This window comes from Siniperca chuatsi, linkage group LG19, assembly GCF_020085105.1.
Source record: "Siniperca chuatsi isolate FFG_IHB_CAS linkage group LG19, ASM2008510v1, whole genome shotgun sequence".
NCBI classification, from domain to species: Eukaryota; Metazoa; Chordata; class Actinopteri; order Centrarchiformes; family Sinipercidae; genus Siniperca; species Siniperca chuatsi.
In genome coordinates, this window is record NC_058060.1 from 4,307,517 (window position 1) to 4,329,888 (window position 22,372).

Below are 22,372 nucleotides of genomic sequence, written 5' to 3' on the forward strand. Positions count from 1 at the left end.
CTGCATTCCACCCAACAATAAACACGGTAGTCATCCAGCTACTTCCGCTTCCTCGTCATCTGCTTTTGGGTCCACATACCTCCATACAGCACCCCCGCTTACAACACATGCATAGCTATAAGCCACTTTGTCATACATATCTATATGCAACCCACCAAGAATGATCCTTACCATTAACCTGATAGTATTTTTATGATCCTTATAGTTAACCTATTCATATTTTTTGGCATTGTGTATATTATGTATTTACAATTTACTGTTTACCAGTTTCTATTTATGATCCTTACCGCACTCTTCAGGCACCACTATGTTTAACAGTTTATTTCGTGTATATTAAATAATCACCAACTGCAATAAATACATACAAATTTAATATATACATTCAATATGTCATGTCCATCACTGGATTACCCTGTAAAACTGGTGCTATGAAGTGTTACCTCCCTTTTACCTTGTAAAACTGTGTGGTGAACTTTTCTGAGCAGAAAATTAAGGCTCAGAATCAGAAAGGATGAAGGCATCCATCTTACACTGTCTTACACCTCCTCGCTGGTATTTATGAAACATATCTTACCTCTCCTGCCAATGAGGTGTACAATGTCCTTTGCTCTTTTCTAGTGAGTTGTTTTGGAGGCATGTTGACTTGCTCTTCTTATCAGCATGAACTGCAGAGAAAAATAAGACAAGTTAGAATAGACAGAATGTGGACAAGTGTGACAGACAAGAACGATTGGGGGAAAAAAGGGGGAATAATAAAGATTCTGGGCTGAATTTAAACCCAGGACATCACAATGTGCCGTGGTCCACTGAAAACCCATTAAGCCAGCTGATCTTTCTTGCATTCTAAAGTGTACTATGAAGATCAATATACTGTGCATATTTTGTATCTTATATACAATACAGAAAACAAGCACTGTCTTTGGACAGACAATGTCAGTGTCCATGCTCACTACAGGAATGTATAAAATCAAAAGACATAATCTCATTTCTAACTGTTCAGTCTGCTCTGCTGAACTGATACTGTATACAAAAACTAAAAACTGCAGTGTCCCTACTTTACACTTGGTGTCATTAGTAATAAATTACAAACAAGTAGATGGATCCCTTTGGTCATGATGCCACAGTGGCTCAAAATGTCATTTTTTTCTTGTCAATGTAAATCCTTCACAGTATAACTTAAAATGTGTTTGTGTAGGAGCAAAATATAGAGACATTAATGAACAAGGAAATCACTTTGTAACATTGTGTTTTTATTTGCAAGTCTTGTAAACATGCAGATAACAATGTTACAAATTGCTTTACAGTAAAGTAAGGATAAATAACTGAAGATAAAAAAATTAAATTCAAATTGGAAGATATAAAATGGACAGCAAAGGAGAATTCCAGTTTATTTAAACGTGGCAGTGTTCTTACCAAAATAATCGCTACAACAAAGATGACAATAAATGTCATCTGTATTTTTTTGGGAGCCTAGGGTGTCTACAATCGAAGACTTACACATGGTGGGTATTTTACAGGCTAATTCCAACATGTTCAGACTTGAGATACAACTCACAGACTCAACACCAACATAACACAACTCCAGACTCAACACCCGAGTGCACTCATATTAATCTCGGGTGACTTCAACCATGTCAGTGTTTCAACAACACTGACTAATTTCACCCAGTATGTGAATTGTCCTACTAGAGAGGAGAGGACACTGGACCTGCTGTATGCTAACGTTAAGGATGCATACAGCTCTTCCCCCCTCCCCCCTGGGTAGGTCAGACCACAACCTGGTTCACCTCAAACCCTGTTATGTGCCTCTGGTTAAGAGGCAGCCTGTGACCACAAGGACAGTGAGGAGATGGTCAGAAGAGGCCTATGAGACACTGCAGGAATGTTTTGAGGTGACAAACTGGGATGTACTCTGTGAGCCTCATGGAGAGGACATTGATGGGCTCACTGAGTGCATCACTGGCTACATTAACTTCTGTGTGGACTGCAATGTCCCAACCAAGATGGTCCATTGTTATCCAAATAACAAACCGTGGGTAACAAAGGACATCAAAGACATCCTGAATGCCAAGAGGAGGGCCTTTCATCCATGCACACAACTCCTCCCTACAAAGTTTTGTGGCTCTATAAAAACATCAAACTACACTACTTCCACCTTTGCTTCTGACAGACAAGAGTAATAATTCACATGACCACTAGAGGTCCTTGTCAGGTTAACATAAAAATAGGTTGTTTTAGGCATGTGAACAAACAACAAATGCTGTTGTTTCTAATGTCAGGACAGACCCATGATGGATGTACAACAGACAGTTTGGGTCATAATTTTACTGTTAATCTTTGTTTTCTCTTCCAAATAAGTCTGATTAACCTGGACGTTTGTTTACAACCTGTCTGATCATCTGACTGCTGCTGTTCCTTGACTTTTCTGAATTAATGATGTCACCGTGTTCCCAGATCTCAGCAATTAACTTGTTGAGCACAATGTTATCAGAACTGATAGAAATGATGGACAAAACCATGAATATACAACCCAGATTGTGATAAAGCAGAATTATCCTTTACAGGTAGAGCAAGAGAACACACTCCAGAAAATAAATTATTATTGGGACATGACATCCAGTGACGTCGGGTTATTTGATTTAATGAAATGCAAGACCCTGTAAAGCCTCTTCATAGTCAGCAGTTAATCTGAGATTATTTCAGACATCAGAAGGACCCGTGGATACCCAGGAGAATCTCAAGATGACATTCAAAGTGCTACAGTCCATCCTGAGTATCCACACACACACACACACACACACACACACACACACACATACACACACAGTGTTTACAGACTAGCACAGCATGCACATCCAGCTTGAAATCTAGTGACCTTTATAAAGCTGAGCAGCAGTCCGCCAGCCCTCATTACACAGCACATCAAACAGCAAATCACTGAGACTATTCCAGGAGAACTGTGCGAATCTGTCATTGTAGTCGAACACTGTCGCATGTTTTTAACATCTATCGTACCCCATGTGGGCCTTTGGTGGAGGCAAACCCTGCTGCTTCTGGATAAGCCTTTTAAAATATACAAGATTGTGTGGCTTTGTGATGCAATCTCAGGGGTGAATTCTGCATACAGCAGCATACATTCAGCAGCAGCTTCAGGTCAACGACTATAACTTGTAACTGTTTTAAATGGCTGCTGTTTTCAGAATGAGAAGCATTTCATAAAAAAATTCACTGAAGCTTAAAAGATTTTCTTAGAAATGATCCCAGTAGTCAAACACACTCTAGGCTGGTCTCTTAGCACTATGATCTTCCCATGCACAGTGAACAGACTATAGGAGTCAGCCTGCTTCAAACAGACTGCTTCAAATAGTCAAACAGCATCTCCCCCCACACTGTTCTAACGTCTGAAGTGGGAGGGACTGCATACGACACGGACGGACGACATGACCTCTGTGGGTATACATCGGCGTTGTTTACGCAACACTTTTTGTCATCAGACATTTGGATCTTAAGTTATAAGTAATCTTGTCAGCTGGATGTAGCCTACTGGACTGCCTGGACTGCTGTTAGCTAGGTTTGGTTTTTTAGAATCCGAAAAGGGCGATTATTTTATCGCCCAGATCAACCTGACCTCGCAATCAGACAGCAGGTTAGCGAAAAAAGGGAAGCAGTGTATGCAAGGCTTCTCTCATAGCTGGTACACCAGAAAGGCCTGGGTAGCTGGATGCAATCATGCTAATGCCTTATTTTGCTTTCTGTGCTTGCATTTTAAAACAACGGGGACAGATTCAGCATGGACAGTTACGGGAGTGAGAGATATGAAGCACCTGTCATATAAAATAAGGAAACATGAGACCACCAGGGCACAGGTGATAGTTCTGCAAAGCATACAGGATTATTACTAACCACAAGGAAGATATTCGACCACTCTCCGGTGAATTACAGAAAAAATAATCACTCCTGTCCAGCCTTATGGACGTGGCTTCTGGGCAGTCAAAATGGATTGCTGTCAGCCTGCCAGGACATAGTCCTGTGAGACCCCTCCACCTGTCCACAACCATCCTCCTGCTCAACTCCCAACCACCGTTCGTCCTGGGCAGAGGTGGTGGCCCGCAGCCGAAGGAGTGATCCGATCATGCTGCCTCACCACCACGGCTGGAACTCTTGAATCGCTACGCGGTTCTGTCTGACGAGGCTCCAGCTCACTGGGCTGATGCCCCTGCGACCATTCCACCTGAACCTGACTCCCCCACTAAGGCACCTGCCAACGCTGCAGCTCCTTCATCACCGGTGGCTGGGATTGATTGGGCGGTCTGACTTTCCACCCTTGGAAGGCCAAATAAGTGGCCCCCTCCAAAGGGAAACGACCTCCTTTTCCAGCCATAAGATGCTGAACGAGGCTGTAATCCGCTGTCAATGGCATCTGGCCTCGCCACACGGCAGTCATCCCTGCTCCCTCGTCACCCCCTCATCACAGCCACAGCCAACAACCCTTATCATTGGGGACTCCATCATCAGGGACATCAAGTCCGACTCGGCGGTGATCCACTGCCTTCATGGAGCTAAGGTAACTGATGTTATAGGCGAGCTTACTGGTCTGCTAACTCTGTTTGCACAGTCATCATTCACGCTGGCACTAATGACATCCAACGTCGACAATCTGAACTTTTGAAACAAGATTTTTATCTTCTTCTTAACGCTCTAGAGTCCAGTAGCAAGGCCATTTTCATCTCTCTAGCTGTTATTCACAAAAATCATATAAAATGTTCCCCCATCTTTAATGGCACTTTTCACACCTTTGAATCACTGTGTTTTCTAACAAATGGTAAGGCTCCACTGCTCTGTGTCATAGTCTACAGACCTCCTAAAATGAACCAAGATTTCATCCAGGAATTATCTGATCTTCTGTCTCTCATTGTGCCTAGATATGACAGAATTTTAATACTTGGTGATTTTTAATGTGTGTTGCCCTTCACATGCGCTTGTCACTGATTTTATGCAGCTCACTGAGTCGTTTAACCTTACTCAATTTGTAAATGAACCTACGCATGTAAAGGGTCATACTCTTGACCTTATACTTTCACTTGGCTTGCTCATAAATAATCCTAAAACAAAGAATATGTGTGTGTCTGACCATAAGGTAATTCACGCATCTTTAACGCAACCTCTGCAACCAAATTCTCTGATGCTTTCCTGGCAACTCACAATGATATATCTGTCATGTAATCCCACAAGGACACTGATGAGCTCGTCACCCATTTTGACAAAATCTGTTTGGAAGTACTTGATTCTATTGCTCCTCTCAAAAATAGGAGATCAAAATCTTGAGCTCTTTCATGGCTCAATGATACAACTCAGGCCTTGCTAAGAGAATGTGGAAAATCATACTGGGATGTTTGCTGAAATTGATTGGATGTGGCACACCCCTACCTAGAAAATTTTCCACCAGCCTCCACTGAGTCAACCCATCTCCTAACTGTTCCACTGGGCCTCAGTAGTCAAGGGCAAGAATAGACTCTCCCTTCCCCTCTATAATTCCCAGGATGATGCCACTGATTTGGAGCTGTCAAACTTCTTTGCTCCTTTGGCTGCTCTACCAATGTTGATATAACCCCAAAGTGCACTCTAAATTTCGGGATTTCAGATCACTTTTGTATTTTTGTCAATGTTGGATGACCAAACATGTGCCTGGTTTAAAATTAGTCAAAAGATGCTCCATTTGTGCAGACACATCTGACGGGTTTATTTAACTCTGTTAGGTGTACCTGGTCACATTCTGATTTTAATTTGTCTTCCATGTCTTTGTGTAACAATTTCATCCATAATTTTAACTTTTCAGTGACACAAATTATGGATGACATATAAAGTTGATGTATGGTAAAACAAAAACACCTTGGAGGAATGTGGAAAGAGTGAGGGCACTAAAAAGAATCTGAGCACAAGTGGCGTAAGACCAAATTGCAGGTTGATTATAATATCAATAAGGATCTGATTAGTAAATATAACAAAGAAATTAAAAAATCTAGACAGCATTACTTTTCTCAAATTAGTACTGAAAATTTGAATAAGTCTAAGTTTCTGTTTAGTACAATTGATAAACATGTTAATCCTCTTAGACCAACACCTGCTGAGCTCCACTCTTCAGAGAAATGTAATGAATTTGCCTCATACTAAAAATATAAAATGTCTAATATTAGGAATAATATTGTGGCTTCCTCTGCTGGTGGGTGTGACCACTCTTCTTCCACTCAGTACCATGTTGCCAACACTCCAACCTCGCCCTTATTCAGAGTGGTGAACTACAAAAAGTGGTGCAGCAGTTAAGTTCTACAACATGTGCTCTTGACCCAGTGCCTACCAAGTTGTTCAAAAATGTTTTCTGCTGTTTGGTAGATGATGTCCTTGAGATTGTTGATACCTCCCTACTCTCTGGAATCTTCCCCACAGGTCTCAAACATGATATTATAACACCATCGTTGAAAAAAAGTAATCTTGATCAATTTGTCTCTGAGAACTACAGACTAATCTCAAACCTTCCATTCTTGAAAAGGTGGTATTGTATAACAACAATTACGTATCTGTCATATAACAATTTGTTTGATGTTTAGCAGTCTGGTTTTAGAGTTAACAACAGTACAGAAACTGCCGCGGTCTGAGTTGTTAATGATCTTAAAATTAGCCCAGACAACCATCAAGTTTCTATTCTGGTACTTCTTGACCTCAGTGTAGCCTTCGATACAGTTAGCCATATAATTCTTCTTCAGCGCCTTGAACACTGTTTAGGCCTTAGAGGCACAGTTCTTAACTGAAGTCGGCATTCCATATGGATTCCCTCAAGGGTCAATAATTGGTCCACTGCTGTTTAATTTGTATACACTCCCACTTGGGTCCATCATTCAGCAATACAAAATTTCATTTCACTCCTACACTGATGAAAACACATCCAATGCATTGCTGATATCAAATATTGGATAGCCAAACATTTCTTACAGCTAGTATTCCTTTTTTAATAATAATAATAATACCTTTTTATCTTATTTCCCTTTTTATTGTAATAACTTCTTATCCTATATGTTCTTATCTCATATGTTTTTGTCATGTATGATCTTTGTTTTTCTTTGCTTTTTATTTTGAAGCACTTTGAGTCTATGCTTGTGATATCAAATGTGCTATATAAATAAACTTGACTTGACCTTTCTAATGTCTGAAGTGGGAGGGATTGCATACAACAGTTTTGCAACTTTGTGAAACAGACAATGCAACAATCACGCCCACTTCACAAAGTGATTGGTCAGGTGTGTGGAGGTGTGAAAGTAGGCAGGGTCTGAACTGCTGTATCAGCTCTCTTTCTTCATTCTTCACAACTACATTATTCACTTTTCATGTGAACAATCGAGTTGAGTTAAGTTTATTGCTATTACAGCAAATGATGTTAGGAATTTTCCTTGGTGAGCTCATAGTGCAACAGGACAGACAGGACATTCAACACAACAGACAAATAATAAAACCATCATATATAAAATTAATATGTTAAAATACACAAAGTGGCATAAATAGAAAACATAAGCTAAAAATGATACACCTTAAAGTGTGAGAGGTTTGCAATTCATAAGTCAAATAACCTAAAGAAAAATTAGCAAAATATCAGAAATGATTACAAATACAGCCATAAACTCAAAAACAACATCCTCAATAAGCCATACATCTATCACAGGGCTGACACATATAGACTAAACACATCTACAGGACATTTTAGAGTAAGTCCATGCCTGCTGTCAAAAAAAAAAAAATAATAATAATACTAGCATGTGCTGGGCAAGAGACAGGGTACATCCTGAACAGGTCAGCAGTCTGTCACAGAGGGTGACACATCACATTATGATCCCACTTACACCTGGTATTAACATTCTATCTGTATCTTATCTGAAATACACATGCAGATCAACTAGACTACATCTGGAGGTGGTTTGGCTGTAACACCTGTACAGTGTGACGACATTCTTAAGAAACAAACATTCTACAGCTCTGTTTTTAAATCAGAATCAGAAATACTTTATTGATCCCCGAAGGGAAACTCTTTAAATACAAAATAAATACTGTGGTAGACTGAGAAGGACATCTCATATTAAAAACCAGCGCATCACCTCTCTGATTCAAGGGTGGCATAACGAGGCCTCTTTTTGGCCGGTCACTTGATTTGTTGCATCTTGCCGCAATACTTCTGTTTTGACAGGTCGATGCTGTGTCGAGTAGTCTGCTTCAAGCATAACAAAGTATTGGTTGACTGACAAGTCTCTAGGATTGCAGTGTGGAAATACCACAGCAAAAATTGCAAAATGACACCAAAGAAATTGAAGAGTTAGAACATTATCAAGTTAAAATCACCTAAAAGTAAGGACAGACTGATTACTGGGTCATTGATAATTATCCATATTCATGTTTCATAAATTGCATTGTCAGCAAACTCTTTGACAGATGAGACTGCTATATTGGCAAGCTATCTCTACATTAGACTTTCCCTGCCTGATAAATATCTATCATAAACCCCCTTTCAGTTATATGTACATTTGTAGTCACCAAGCCCAAGAACAGATAACCCTGATGACATCACTATGACATCATCAGTGTCATTTGCTCAGTCTTGACAAAGCACCTCCACACAGACAGAAGACATGGGTCTCTGTAATTAATATTATAAAGAGTACGGTCTAGACCTGCTCTATAGGAAAAGTGCAATGAGATAACTTCTGTTATTAATTGGCGCTATATAAATAAAATTGAATTATACAACTGTTTTCACAGGCTGAGTAGTACTGTTTGTGGCGAGTAAGTTGACCTTGATGTGTAAAATTAATGGAGAAGAGATTAATATAAATCCAACTCTAACCACAGAAGCAACATTCAAACAGTAGCAACTGCAGCATATCATACTCTTTCCTGTGACTGGCATCAAATTAACACACTGACCAAGGGGATAACCAACTTCCTGAAGTTCGATGGCTAAACTACTGCTAGGTAACCAGAGATGTGGTGTATGATGTGAAGTCCACAGGTAAACTCAGTTTACTGTAGTTGTAGAAAAAGAGGTCGTCGCCTTGTTAAGGCTCAATGATAGTGTCAGATTTGTAGCTAGCAGAAATGAAAGGCATATGTGTTTTGTTCAGTTGTTACTTGTTATTCTGATGGTGATCGCCAACCTGGCGCAGTAAATGTTTTACTAAAGCTATCTGACACAGTGTGTGACACACCGCTGCACTTCCTGCTCTTGTTAACCGGTCCGCAGTGGAGACAAGCGGCTACGCGACAGGACACACGGGGAGAGGCTCCTACCTTGGACGGCTCCTACATTGGACAGCTCCAGGAGTTTAAGCAGCCTCTCTGGAGTCTCAGCCGGCTAAACAACAGCAACAAACGGCACCAGTTTATTGTTCAGATAGCAACAATGTCCGGTGTCTGCAGCTGTCACAACATCCGATTACACCAGTTTACGTCCTCACACTTTTACGTATCTTCGTTGGTTTAATTACCGGATCCTTGCTGGTGCATGCACGGGGGTTCCGCTGCTAAGACTCAGGCAGGGCTCAGGTCAGTCTGTGGTGGGCTAAGGTGAATGCTGCCTTCAAGTGATGTCGGAAATAAGAAAAAACGGAAAATGTATTAATTTTCGCAATACAATTCAACAGCACCACAAACTGCAATGTTAGAGTTGAGAGTAAAAATATAGTCATTTCAACTCTTGTTTAGTATAATTCAACTACAAGATGGTCTCTCTCTCTCTCTCAAAACCTAACATGGCAGCGGCGGATGGCCGTCCAAGGTTTCTGCCTCTTAAAGGAAGTTTTTCCTTGCCACTGTCACCAAATGCTTGCTCATGGTGGGATTTCTTGGGTCTCTGTAATTAATATTATAAAGGGTATGGTCTAGACCTGCTCTATAGGAAAAGTGCAATGAGATAACTTCTGTTATGAATTGGCGCTATATAAATAAAATTTAATTGCATAGAGGATCTAAAAATTAACTCCATATTTAACTCTTTAGTTGATTTGAACACTGTAGGCAATTTATAATCCCCAATTCCACTCCGACACACAGTACAATATTATTCCACAACTGAATAAATTGAATAAAAGATAACGTTTATTTATTTGAGATAATAAGGAATTGCAATAGTCCAACCTAGAAGTAACAAATGCATGGACTAGTTTTTTGGCATCATTTTGAGACAGGATGTGCCTGATTTTTGCAATGTTACGTAGGTGAAAGAATGCATATAATATATAGTGTTAATATGGCAGGAATTTGGTGTTAAAAAACACTGGTGGTGGTAACTTTTGACACTACACACTAGTGTTGTAAACTCAACACTGGCCTATGTTGACTAGTGTTAAATTTTCAACCATTGAGATAAATTTGAAGAAATTCCTTCCCGACGTTCCTGAGATATCTCGTTCTTGAGAATGGAATGGATGTGACCTTTGGTTGACCTTTGACTTTTGATCTTTGACCAGCAAATTCTAATCAGTCCATTTTTGAGTCCAAGTGGACGTTTGTGCCAAATTTGAATAAATTCCCTTAAGGTGTTCCTGAGATATCGCGTTCACAAGAATGGGACAGACGGACAACCTGAAAACATAATGCCTTTGGCCACGTCTATCGCAGTAGCATAAAAAGACACCAATACAAAGAAGTTTGTAGTTAAAGTGAAATTGTATTATGAACAACTCTGTTATAACACTTTCAAAAGTGTAGTTTTAACTCTATGTAGAGTGGACCAATAGAGACACTTTCAAAGTGTTGAATTTAACTCTATTGCCGTTGAATTAACACTGACGATTTTGCTGTGTATTGTTTATATATATCCTATCTTTAAGAATAATATCCAAAATATCTGATATTGTCAACATAACTATTGGGGCTAATATCTTACTGTATGTAAGCTTTCCTCTTGCATGCAACATAATGAAGCATACATAATTTTGAATACAATGAATGATGGGTAGCCTTAATAATGACAAGGTGCACTAAAGAATCAAAGTTCTTTTAGCTTCTTTATATAAAGCTACTCAGTCCCTTTTTTGACTCATAAGTCAATGTAGTAGCATTCTCAAGATAATTTATTTAGTTTTATAAACACCGACCCATACTATTACTGCTGTTTTTTTCTCCGTCTTTATTAAAATATTTGTTAGAGTTATGAGTTTTCTAGTTGCATTTTGCTCAAAATGTAAAATCTAAGGCACTACAGCAGCCATTGCGAGCAAGCGCTTAGAAGTAAACTCACTGGATGCAAAAAGGCGATAAGAACAAGCCGTTTTGAACAGTCATGATGTAAGGCAGCTAAAGGCAGAGAGGGACTGGAAAATGAGAGTAGATTTAAGAAAACAGCTCATTGATCTCCCACCGGGAGGAAGTGTGGTCGGTGTTGAACTGACCATGTATGCGCATGTGTATACTGGGCGTGCCAAGTGCTGGTGGTCACCCACACAACTGGGCAAACTTATCACAACTGTAGTAATCGAGTTGAGTGGAGAGTAGAAGTGGTTATCATTGCGGAAGGTTTGAATTGTTGTATGTTGCTATGCCGTTTTATTTATTTATTTATTTTATTTTTTTTTAACTTATCTGATTGACTAAACGACATTGACTTTGGATTTGCAGACATCGGGACTTCATAGTTGAAGGATTGGGTATTGTGGGGAAAAGTGGGTAGGAATATCGACCAATGGCCTGAAACGATATTCTTACTCACTTCCTTAGAAACTGACAGGATGGCAGGAAAGGAGACAGATGGCGTTTAGTGAGGAACAGGGAAACTAGTGATGAGAGGAGGGAGAGTGAGTGGGAAGAGGTAGTGAGAGGGAGCAGATCCATGAAGGTGACTAGCCGTAAGAGGAAGAAAAAGGATCCAGCTAGCTCAGGTGGAAAGGAGAGTGAGGGAAGAGAGGATGAGGAGAAGGACCCAAAGGCAGGAATGCTTAATTTAGTGGTAAGATTTGAGGGAGGGAGAGGGGGAGTAAAGAAAGTCAATCTGCTTAAGCTAACAAAAATCATTAGAGGGAGTGATGGAGAAGTTGGAGAAGTGAAATATGAGAGAGTGGGATATAGAGACCAGCTTATAGGATGTAATACTGAAGTGCAAATGGAGAAGGCAAAGAAATTTATTGTTGGAAAAATGAAAGTAGCTAAAGTAGTAACAGTGGAGAGCAGAGGTTCAGTGGTTGCAAGGGGGTCATTTCCAGGGAGTTGAGAAAAAGGAGACTGAAACCATTTTGGTACAGTTTGAGACAAAAGTTCTCCCAAAGGAGCTATGCTTTGGATTTATGAAATACAGTGTAAGAGAGTACATACCAAAGCCTAGTAGGTGTTTTCATTGCCAGGAATTTGGGCATTTGGCTAAGGTATGCAAAGGAAAGAAAATACATGCTAGGTGTGGTGGGGAACATGAATATGTTAAGTGTTGAGAGGGAGTGAGACCAAAGTGCTGTAACTGTGGAAGTAATCACAGTGTTGTTAATTGGGGCTGTGAAGTGTTGAGATGAAAGATGGAGGTTCAACAGATAAGATTAAAGGCAAAAGTTTGTTATGCAAAAAATAAAACAGATTAAGGGGGAAGTATATGACAAGGAGCAAATTGCAACAAAAGAGCAAGGGGTCGGAAATGGGTATTTGAGAAGCCTGCTGGCATCGTTTTACCTCCACCTCATTAGCTAATGCTGCCAACACAACGCTGAGGTTCTGTCACAAATTCATGATGGCCTGGTGCTGGGACAGCCAGCGAGTGTCTTCGACCTCCTAAAGTGCAAATTAAAAAAAGATAACAATAAAGTTAGATTGATTAAAATCAGACAATTCTGGAGTTGTACTACAGATATAATCTAATTTATGATGATTATTGACATCTGACATTTTCTGTTAAATTTACCTTTACAGTCAAATCACAAAGACCTATGGTCTTTGATGCCAGTAGAAGGACAGCAGTCCTGTTGCAGTTATTTCTGAAATAAATGTGAAGCTCCTGCAGGTGCTCTTTAGATGTATCCATTTATGGCACGGTGCTGGATGTGTCTTTGCATACCAGTACCAGGTGGTGTGCAGCACATGCAACAGATACCATCCATGGGAATGCATTCTGCAACTGTTTGCGCAATTGAAACAGGACAGCATAATGGGATTGCCAAATAGGCTACTTATTTGTATCACATAGGCTAGTAAAAACCCAAATGCTTAAATTGATTTTTTGTTCATACTAGTCATCACAGCTGTTCCATCAGTCCCTAGCCCAAACAGTTTGTGTGTAGGGATGTTCTTTTTCTGGTGCACCCCCTTAATTGCAGCCACTATAGTGTTTGCCCTCCCATCTTGCACTGTGACAAGGTCTAGGAACATGCTCCATAGTTCCCCCTCTTGGTCCATGTATCTGAAAATGATTTTTATCTGACTATTAAATTAGGGATTACTGCAATACTACAGTACTCTCATCAGCCTCAGGGCCTATGGCCACAGAGGCCTGTACTGCTCTGAGGATGGGCTCCTCCACCACTACAGCAAGGACCTCCAGTATTTCATTGATTGTGAAATGAGACTTATAGTTTGTGTTTTTTTGATATACAAGTGAAGCAGAGCATGTATTATTTTTGCAATATTTTCATACTAGGTGATAATGAAAACAAAAAATAGTAAAGAATGGTATGGAACCATTTATTTGAGCTTTTCAAAGTAATCACAACCAAGTAGCTCTGCCTAGTCCAATAGTGCTGGACAATTGGTGTGATGAGACTGTTCTTGTTTTGTAAGGCGGTACAGTCATTTAAAGGCCCCTATGACAGCTTCATGTTCCAGGACAACAACAGGCTTGAAGGCAACCAAAACTGAGGAACCTGTGTGCATTGAAATTTGTAAAAACATTCCTATAAAAGGGTGGATACATTTATTAAAAACATTATATATATTTTAACAGTAGTTTTGTACTTGAAACTTGCCATTGTAGTAGTAGTATAGTACAACTAAGGCTTGAACCTTGGTATTTCAGGCCAGTATGGGTTTCATCCAGACTTCCTGTGTTTGGAAGTTTTTTGGAAGGTTGTCTTATCTTCCCTCTCCTCTCCTGCTCTCCTCACCTGTACACTTTCCTCTCATTGCCTTCTCTCTTCTTTCTCCTCATCTGTCCCTCCATGAGGTCTCCTGTCCTCATCCATCCCTATGTTCGATCCATGTCCTGTCTATCAAGGTAAACAAATACTTTATTTGTAATAATAAATAATAAATAAATGAAATAGTTATTTTTCATTGACAGTAACAACTATTTTTTAACAACCTAGGTGAAAACACCTCAGCCTAACAGCACCTATGTGTTACCAGCTGAGACTCCCCTTTATGGAAGTGTGAGCAACCTTTGTATGTGACTTAGGCTAGAGGGTAGTTAAGTTGCTTTAGTCAGCCATAAAGTGTCTATAAGCTTAGGTTGCAGCATAATAGTTCCTGGGCCATGTATTGTGTTCGCTGTCACAATAGAGACATAAAAAGTCCATGTTCATGCATCACTACTACGACATCTTCCTGCATTCTTCACAGAATGTCGTATGATGTGATCCAGCAGAGGCAGGGGGTGATTGCCTCCGCCGCAGCGCTGGGACTGGAGGCGGCAGCCGAGCAGGCGAGCAACTGTAGGAGCCACGCTTCCTCCTGGAGAGTTTCCCGGAAGGCGCCAAGAAAGCAACAGACTGAGGTGCCCCTGGCTTGCAGACTAAGATGCTGACTGGAGACTAGCACGTAGGAGGTAAGTATGTAGGGATATGAACTGGGGGCCAGCAGGCTGGGGTGCAGGCTCTTGGCTGCGAGGACCACCAAGATGGGTGCCTAGGTATGGGTTCGGGACTGGGATCGGTTGAGGAGTTGCAGGCTGTGGTGTCTGGGTGTAAAGGAAGTCTGTGAGCCACTCAGGGATGGCCTCCCTCAGCCCAGAGTCTGGTTTCGACCCAACCTTTGATTGCCTCTCTGCGAGACTCGTCATGTATTTCCCTCCAGATGTCCCTTAGGCACACCAGATCTCGGACCATCTGGTCCACTTCCTTGGACAATTCTGCTGGGTCATTCTGTCGTATGATGTGTAGTGGTATGTGGACCCAAATGCAGATGACCAGGAAGCGGTATAAGATGAATTAGCCAGATGGCTACAGTGTTTATTGGGGTTGATGGTTTACAGGCAGGTACAGGCAGACAGTGCAACAAACAGGCAAAAGGCAGATAGGTTACCGGCTGGCAGTGGTGGAAGCAGGGAAGTGAGTCCAATGTGGCAAAACAGTTCAAAAGGGAGAAGGCAAATTACAAAATCCAGGATCCAGCCAAGGTCCAAAGGAGACAAAGAATCCAATACAAAACTCATGGTAAGAATGCTGGGGAACTGGGCACAGGAACAACAAAAGGTGCCCCCAATGGCGACACACCCAAAAGTCAGAAACATACACACGATGAGAACAGAACTCAAGACGGGAGCAACACCAAACAGAAATCACACCATGCATAACAACAATGACCCAACACTGAACAAAGACAGCGACACGGACTAAATACCCTAGGGGAGGTGAGACAGCGAGACACAGGTGCAAACAATTAAGTAAGGGCCAACAATCAAAACTGGAGGGAAAACAAAGCCAGGAAGTAAAACCACAAGACACAAGAGAAGGAGAATACTACAAAATAAAACAGGAAATGAAAAACCTTAAACTACCACACAGAAGAGTTGGTCTGGACTGTGAAATGCTAGTCACCAGCTATGAGCCAGGCTAAAGTAAATTAAAATATTCTAAAACTAGATGTGTCCCAACTACCTGGAAAGGTAACATATGCAATCACATTAATTTAGGCTACATAATTTTATTTGTCAAAATATAATGCACATAGGCATATAGTCTAGCTAACTAATTTTCTCAAAAATTGTGCTGTTGTAAAATGGGGGTGGGAATTGGGCTTTGCAGGTAGAAATGCATTATGCAGCAATAACAACCACGTATGTATTGAGGAAGTGGCTCAGATAATTGATCGCGAAAAGTTTTTTGGGGGATTTTTTGCTGTGGCTGCAAAGATTTTGACAACACAATACCAGCGGAAAGACTGAAATTCATATTGAAACCATGTTCTTTTCTTTGCTAAGACAGGTCAAAAGACATAATTCAGGAAACGTTTCTCATACCAGAGGTGTTGCTAACTAGTGCCTATTGGTAAGTCTGGAAGTTGCCATTCAAGGCAGTGGGGCCAGACACTGTAGGTTAGCCTGAGCAGATTCAACGATATAAGGCCAGGTCAAGCCGCAGAGTATCTCTTGAAGTGGAAGGAAATCCTTAGTCTTTAATTCTCTCCCAGTGTAACTAACATTTGACATAATTTCTTCATAACATTTGTATTTACTGCTTTAGCTCCCAGACACGTTATCTGACCTAAAAAAAAATAAACAAAAAAACTTAAATATGCAACAGTATGTCTCAGAGTTTTTAGATGTCAGAGCTTGGAGCGGACCATGAAGGCAACATTACCCTTATCTGTGCCTGTTCCAGCAGCAGTAACAAGAGTCCTATTCACACACACTTACTGTGCATGTGGTGTCCATTTACCGGGCCAGCAGTCATGGAACAGGGGGAAGCAACCTTGGCACGCAGCTAGTGTGTCAAAGCTGAGATGTTAAACCTCACACTGTACCACAGGCTCTGTGATGACAGCTTCTCTCATCACAACAACATGCACACTGAAATATTGACAGTCAAAAATATAAATTAGCATAGGATCACATGCTCTTTTGAGCACAGATGCTGGTAGTTTAATATTGACATGACACATACGAATACTTGTGTAGAATCTGATCAGCATTAAAATCAATTTGGGTTAAGGCCCTCCTATAGATATCCTCTGATCAGTTCTACAGTGTACAATATTTTACACTGTAGAATAGATTGATAAAACCACATCATATCTATCATACCAAAAGTCAATGATACTCAGTTGGAAACTCTACATTTGCCACATAGGTATGAATGTGAGTGTATATGTCAACCTATACCTTATTAAATAGTCTGCTTTGCATGTTGTGGCATATATGGACACATTTACTAGTATTCTATAAATAATGTGGTATTAATAGTTTTACAATTATGTCTTATGACTTTGTGCTGCATGGTTAACGTTTAGTGTGTGATATCATTTTACCATCTTTTAAACAATTTCTACTTACATATTATTAATATCTATGCTATTGGTGGTTACCATTTTACTTTATGTCTTACTGCTCTGTGGCCGACAAGGGTAAACACACTGCAGCTTAAGAAAACACAATCAAATTAAGAAAACATCTTCATTAATTTAACACATGCGCAGCATTTAGAAAACATGCTGCAAATACACAAACGTGCTGCAAATAGGCCTACACACAACACAACCAAATAGCCTACACAAACACGCTGCAAATACACACAACCAAATACAGAAACGTGCTGCAAATCCTCCAAACAACAGAAGTGTTTCCAGAGGAAACTAAAAAAAAAAGTGCTGAACACAGCTTGGACACACTTGTTGCCACGGTTTCACAAGATTTCAGCTCCATTTGATAATTTAAACAAAGAATGCGTTTGCTTGCAGTGGCCTGGAGGCCTGGTTATGGAGGGCTTTATGTGTGAGGAGAAGGAGTTGGAATTGGATCCGTTGTAGAACAGGGAGTCAGTGGAGGTTCTGGAGGACAGAGGTGATGTGATCACAGGAGCGGGAGTGGGTGAGCAGACAAGCAGAGTTCTGGATATACTGGAGTTTATTTGGGATTTTGGATGATGTGTCTTAAAGAATGCTATTGCAGTAGTCAATTCTGGATGTGATGAAGGCATGGATCAAAATTTTGGCAGCAGAGAAGGAGCGTGATGGGCTGAGACAAGCTATGTTTTTTATGTGAAAAGGCAGTTCTGGTGATTTGATTGACTTGGTGTTCAAAGGAGAGGTTGCTGTCAAAAATGTTATTTTTAATTAATGTTATTAATGCTGAGGCAGAAGTTGTAAGTGGTTCTGGTAAGGGATTTTGGACCGAGGATGATTTATCACAGTTTAGTTGGAGGAAGTTGGCTTGCATCCATGTTTTAAGTTCAGTGAGGCAATTGGTCAGAGTGGAGTGGGTTGAAGTGGTGATGGATTTAGTGGAGATGTAAAGCTGGACGTCATCAGCGTATCAGTGGAAGTGGAGACCATGATGACGTATGATGTTGCCAAGGAGGAGCATGTAGAGGATGAACAGGAGAAGACCAAGCACCGAGCCCTGGGGGGAACCAGGTTGCTATACATGGTGTCAATTTTTGGAAAGGAAAGACTTTCACTTATTAACTGTGAATGATTTGGAGGTGTTGTCACTGAGTTTGAGAAGTTTGTTTATTGTGTAAAAGACAGCCTCGGGGTTGGTGGAGCCAGAATGTATGAGGTCTGAGTAGTAGGTAGACCAGGCTGTGATGAGAGTGTCTTTGTTTTGTTGAAGGTAGTCTGTGTAGGCTTGGAGATGCACTATTAAACCAGTTTTCTTGCAGAGCCTTTCAAGCTGGCGCTTACCGGATTTCATTTGGTGGAGTTCAGAAGTAAACTAGAGAGATGAGTGTGTGAATGAGACTATTTTAGTTTTAATTGGAGCCAGCTGATCAAGACAGGAGGAGACTGTGTCATAATAGGTAAAAAGATCTGGATTATCAGACAGTGGGGGATGGGTGGCAGACCTTTTATTGGCAAGAGAGGTTGAAAGAGCTGAGGGGAGATGGATTTGAGATTTCTGAAGGATATTTTGCATTTGTCTTTTGGAATGGGCATAGGTATATCAATGTCCATAGTGATTAGTTAGTGTGCATGCGCCAGCCTGCATGCTGCCTATTGCCGTAGCTCCGTCTCATCATCTTACTTTTTCCAACATTTAGCTTTCCTTTTTGCTAGTACTTCTATTCCTGTGTGCACTGACGTAAAGGTGAGCTGCTGTAACAAAAGAGTTTCCCCTCGGGGATCAATAAAGTATTTCTGATTGTTATGTGTGGTCAGAGATAATGACGTTGAGGCTGGAGAGTTGATGTATTGTAAGACCAGTGAAGACCAAATCCAGGATGCTCCAGGAAGTTGATATGCTGTGTGAAGTTTTAGCATTGTAGCAGTTGCAGGAATTCTATGGCAGATTTACAATCACTGACATCAATGTGAGTATTAAAATCACCCAGGAGGGAAATGGAAGGTAAGATGGCACAAAGCTAGGTCAGAAAATCAGAAGTCAAAAAGAAAGCAGGGGTTTGGCTTAGGAGTGACGGTAGATAACGACACTGACAAAAGCAGTGGGACCAGCGAGTTTGAAGAAGGTGTTCAAAAGAATGAACGGCAGGAATGGAAATGGTGGTTGTTTTAATGTCCTACATGTCACACTCACCCCATTTATACACTGATGGCACCATGAGGCACCTGAGGCTACCATGCAAAGTGCAAACTGCTCATCAGAAAGAAACTAATCACACACACCCACCAATGGCCCACTTCGACACACAGGCTGGGGCAAGCCGGGGATCAAACCGCCGATCTTCCGATTAGTGGGCGACCCGCTCTACCTGTAAGCCACAGCTGCCCCATAGTGGTGTTGTGATAGGTTGAGGAGAGGTAGCCTGGAGGGGCTACTAGTCCGTGAGCCTTACGATCCTACTTGGAGAATGGAGGTGAACCTGGTGTGGTGGTGGCTAGTGGAGAAAACCAACCAGGGCCTTCTGTAATGCCAGAGCAGACTATTACTCATTAGAGGAAAATAACAATCCCAGGTTTCTTTTCAGCACTATTTAGACTACTTTTCTCCCATCAACCTTCACCAGCTAACTTCAACGATTTCTTCATCTAAGCCATCAACGTGTCTATTGGACCCCATCCCAACTAGGCTGCTTAAAGAAGTTTTACCCTTAGTTAGCACTTTTTTACTAGATATGATCAATTTGTCTTTATTTAAACAGGCTATGTACCACAGTCCTTTAAAGTAGCTGTAATTAAACCTATTCTTAAAAAGCCCACTCTTGATCCAGGGTTTCAGCCAACTATAATCCTATATGTAACCCTCCCTTTCTCTCTAAGATACTTGAGAAAGCAGTTGCCAATCAGTTGCATGGATTTCTACATATAAATCGTTTATTTGAGCCAGGATTTAGAGTGCGTCATAACACAGACAACACTGGTGAAAGTTACAGATGACCTAATTACATCAGACAAAGGACTTACTTGTCTTGTTAGATCTTAGTGCTGCATTCGACACCATTGACCATCACATCCTAATACAGAGACTGGAACATGTAATTGTCATTAAAAGGAACTGCACTAAGCTGGTTTAAATCCTATCAGATCGATCTCAGTTTGTACATGTTAACGACGAATCCTCCATGCACGCCAAAGTTAGTCATGGAGTTCCACAAGGTTCTGTGCTTGTACCAATTCTATTAACCTTATATATGCTTCCTTTAGGAAATTGTAACAAGTGTTTGTTAGTACTGTGTAATAGATTTGTAATAGCTGAGGATGAATGCTGTAGGCTAATTGATCAGAAAGACTAGGAACGGCTGCTGGAGGGCAGGGGTCAGTAAGTAATAACAATTGACAGAATAGTTGAATTAAGGAAAAGTGTATTGTACAAAAAAGTGAATATAAACAGAACTCAATATATACATAAACCACTGCAGCAGAAATAAATCAAAAATCAACTTCAATCAATTTTAAATTAAATCAAATGTCCAAGATATTGTTCATTTAGGCAGAAAGGAGACAACAAAATTCAATGTCTCTTCTCCCAACTAAGGATGAAGAACACCGAAGCTGCGCACCGCGTTTGAGTTCATATGTTTGTTATTGAGTGATTTGAAATGTCCGTTAGCGCAATTGTCCGGGGGGTTGAATATTGCAGCGGTTGTGTAGCTCGAGGAGGTGGGAGAGTAAGAGGACAGGCTGTACAGCCTCCTACCAGACCGAAGAGTGTTGGATGGATAACAGGAACGTTGTGTGCTCCAGAGCCTAGCTCGCCATCGAATATACCCTGAATGGGCACCTGGCCTGTATACAAACACAAAAGGCCACTTAAATGGGTGTACACTGATATCTGTGGCTAACATTAAGCTAACATTAGCTTAGTTATAACATTACAAAATAAAAATCACAAAAATAAAAGAAACCCATGGGAGCACATGTTAGCATGTAGCATGCTAACATTAGCATGCTAGTTAGCATATTGTCTCCAACATATAAAACACACTTGAATTCAACCGGAAGTAGCATCAATCATGAGCACATGTTAGCATGTAGCCTAAGCTAGCATGTTGCTAATGCTAACAGTAAAAGTTCAAACTCACCAGTTCAGTAAGAACCGTTTTGCCCAGCACACACAACAACGCCCAATCACCGGATGATTCTGGTTTCTACAGAAATGTAGAGTATAAATGAAAACAACTATTTGCTTGAATGGAGGTACTGACATACACCTGCTGTCCTCTGGCTTCTCTCCCACACAACTGAGCTGAGAGAAGTCAGGACAGCTTTTATACTGAGTCAGAGGGCTGTGATTGGCTAATTGAAACAAAGGGGGTGTGTCTTATGACAAGGGAAAGAAAGGGTGGAAAACATGGACTGGCAACTACATGGAATGGCACTACATTAAATACAGAGGGTTGGAAGGGAGGAAATGGAAAACCTGGACTGGAAACTGGATTGGATTATGTGGCTATGTCCTTATTATCAGGCTGCCCCAATTAATCCTTTAAGACTCTCCAGTTGATCCAGAATGTTGTGGCATGTGTGCTGACAAGAACTAGGAAAAGAGATTATATTTCTCCATTAGCTTCTCTGTACTGGCTCCCTGTAAAATCCAGAATAGAATTTAAAAGCTCACCTACAAAGCTCTTAATGGTCAGGCACCATCATATCTTAAAGCTCTATAGTACATAGTACCCTATTTCCCTACTAGAACACTGCACTCTCAAAATGTATGATTTTTGTATGATTTAGCTGTTCTGGAGCATTTTAAAAATTATGTTCCTAGCCACATTGCTATATATATATCAGTGAACATAAAGTAAAGACTGCTGCAGAGGCCGCTGTGTTGGCGCAAGAGTATTTGTTGACACACAGGGGTGGCCGTTAGGGCTCAGGATGATGCTAGTTACAGGGGGGATAGCAGTACATTCCGTTCAACAGGTAAATGGGAGGAAGGAGCTGGTCCTCGCCTGGGTAAGCCACAACGTGGTCAAGTCAGATACAGTTTGACATGACCAAAATATGTAACTTCTGCAAAGGCATTCTGCATCTAGTGGCAAGGAGCAGTAATAGTCTGTAAAACCAGTGGCTGTGTGGAGTTCTTCTGCTA

The 22,372-nt window shown here is 40.9% G+C and overlaps 1 protein-coding gene across 1 annotated transcript in view; it reads right to left on the bottom strand.

The window, feature by feature from the left end:
* The window catches only part of plppr5b (phospholipid phosphatase related 5b), a 230,840-nt gene extending 213,985 nt beyond the window's left edge, over nt 1-16,855 (bottom strand). The window contains exons 1-5 of the mRNA XM_044176787.1: nt 16,583-16,855; nt 14,115-14,216; nt 12,691-12,789; nt 9,328-9,614; nt 575-665 (exon numbers count right to left, since the gene is read on the bottom strand). Of these exons, the coding sequence (XP_044032722.1) occupies nt 575-637 (63 nt within the window). The 5' untranslated portion in view covers nt 638-665; nt 9,328-9,614; nt 12,691-12,789; nt 14,115-14,216; nt 16,583-16,855. The remainder of the gene's footprint in view (nt 1-574; nt 666-9,327; nt 9,615-12,690; nt 12,790-14,114; nt 14,217-16,582) is intronic.
* Nucleotides 16,856-22,372: the final 5,517 nt, after the last annotated feature.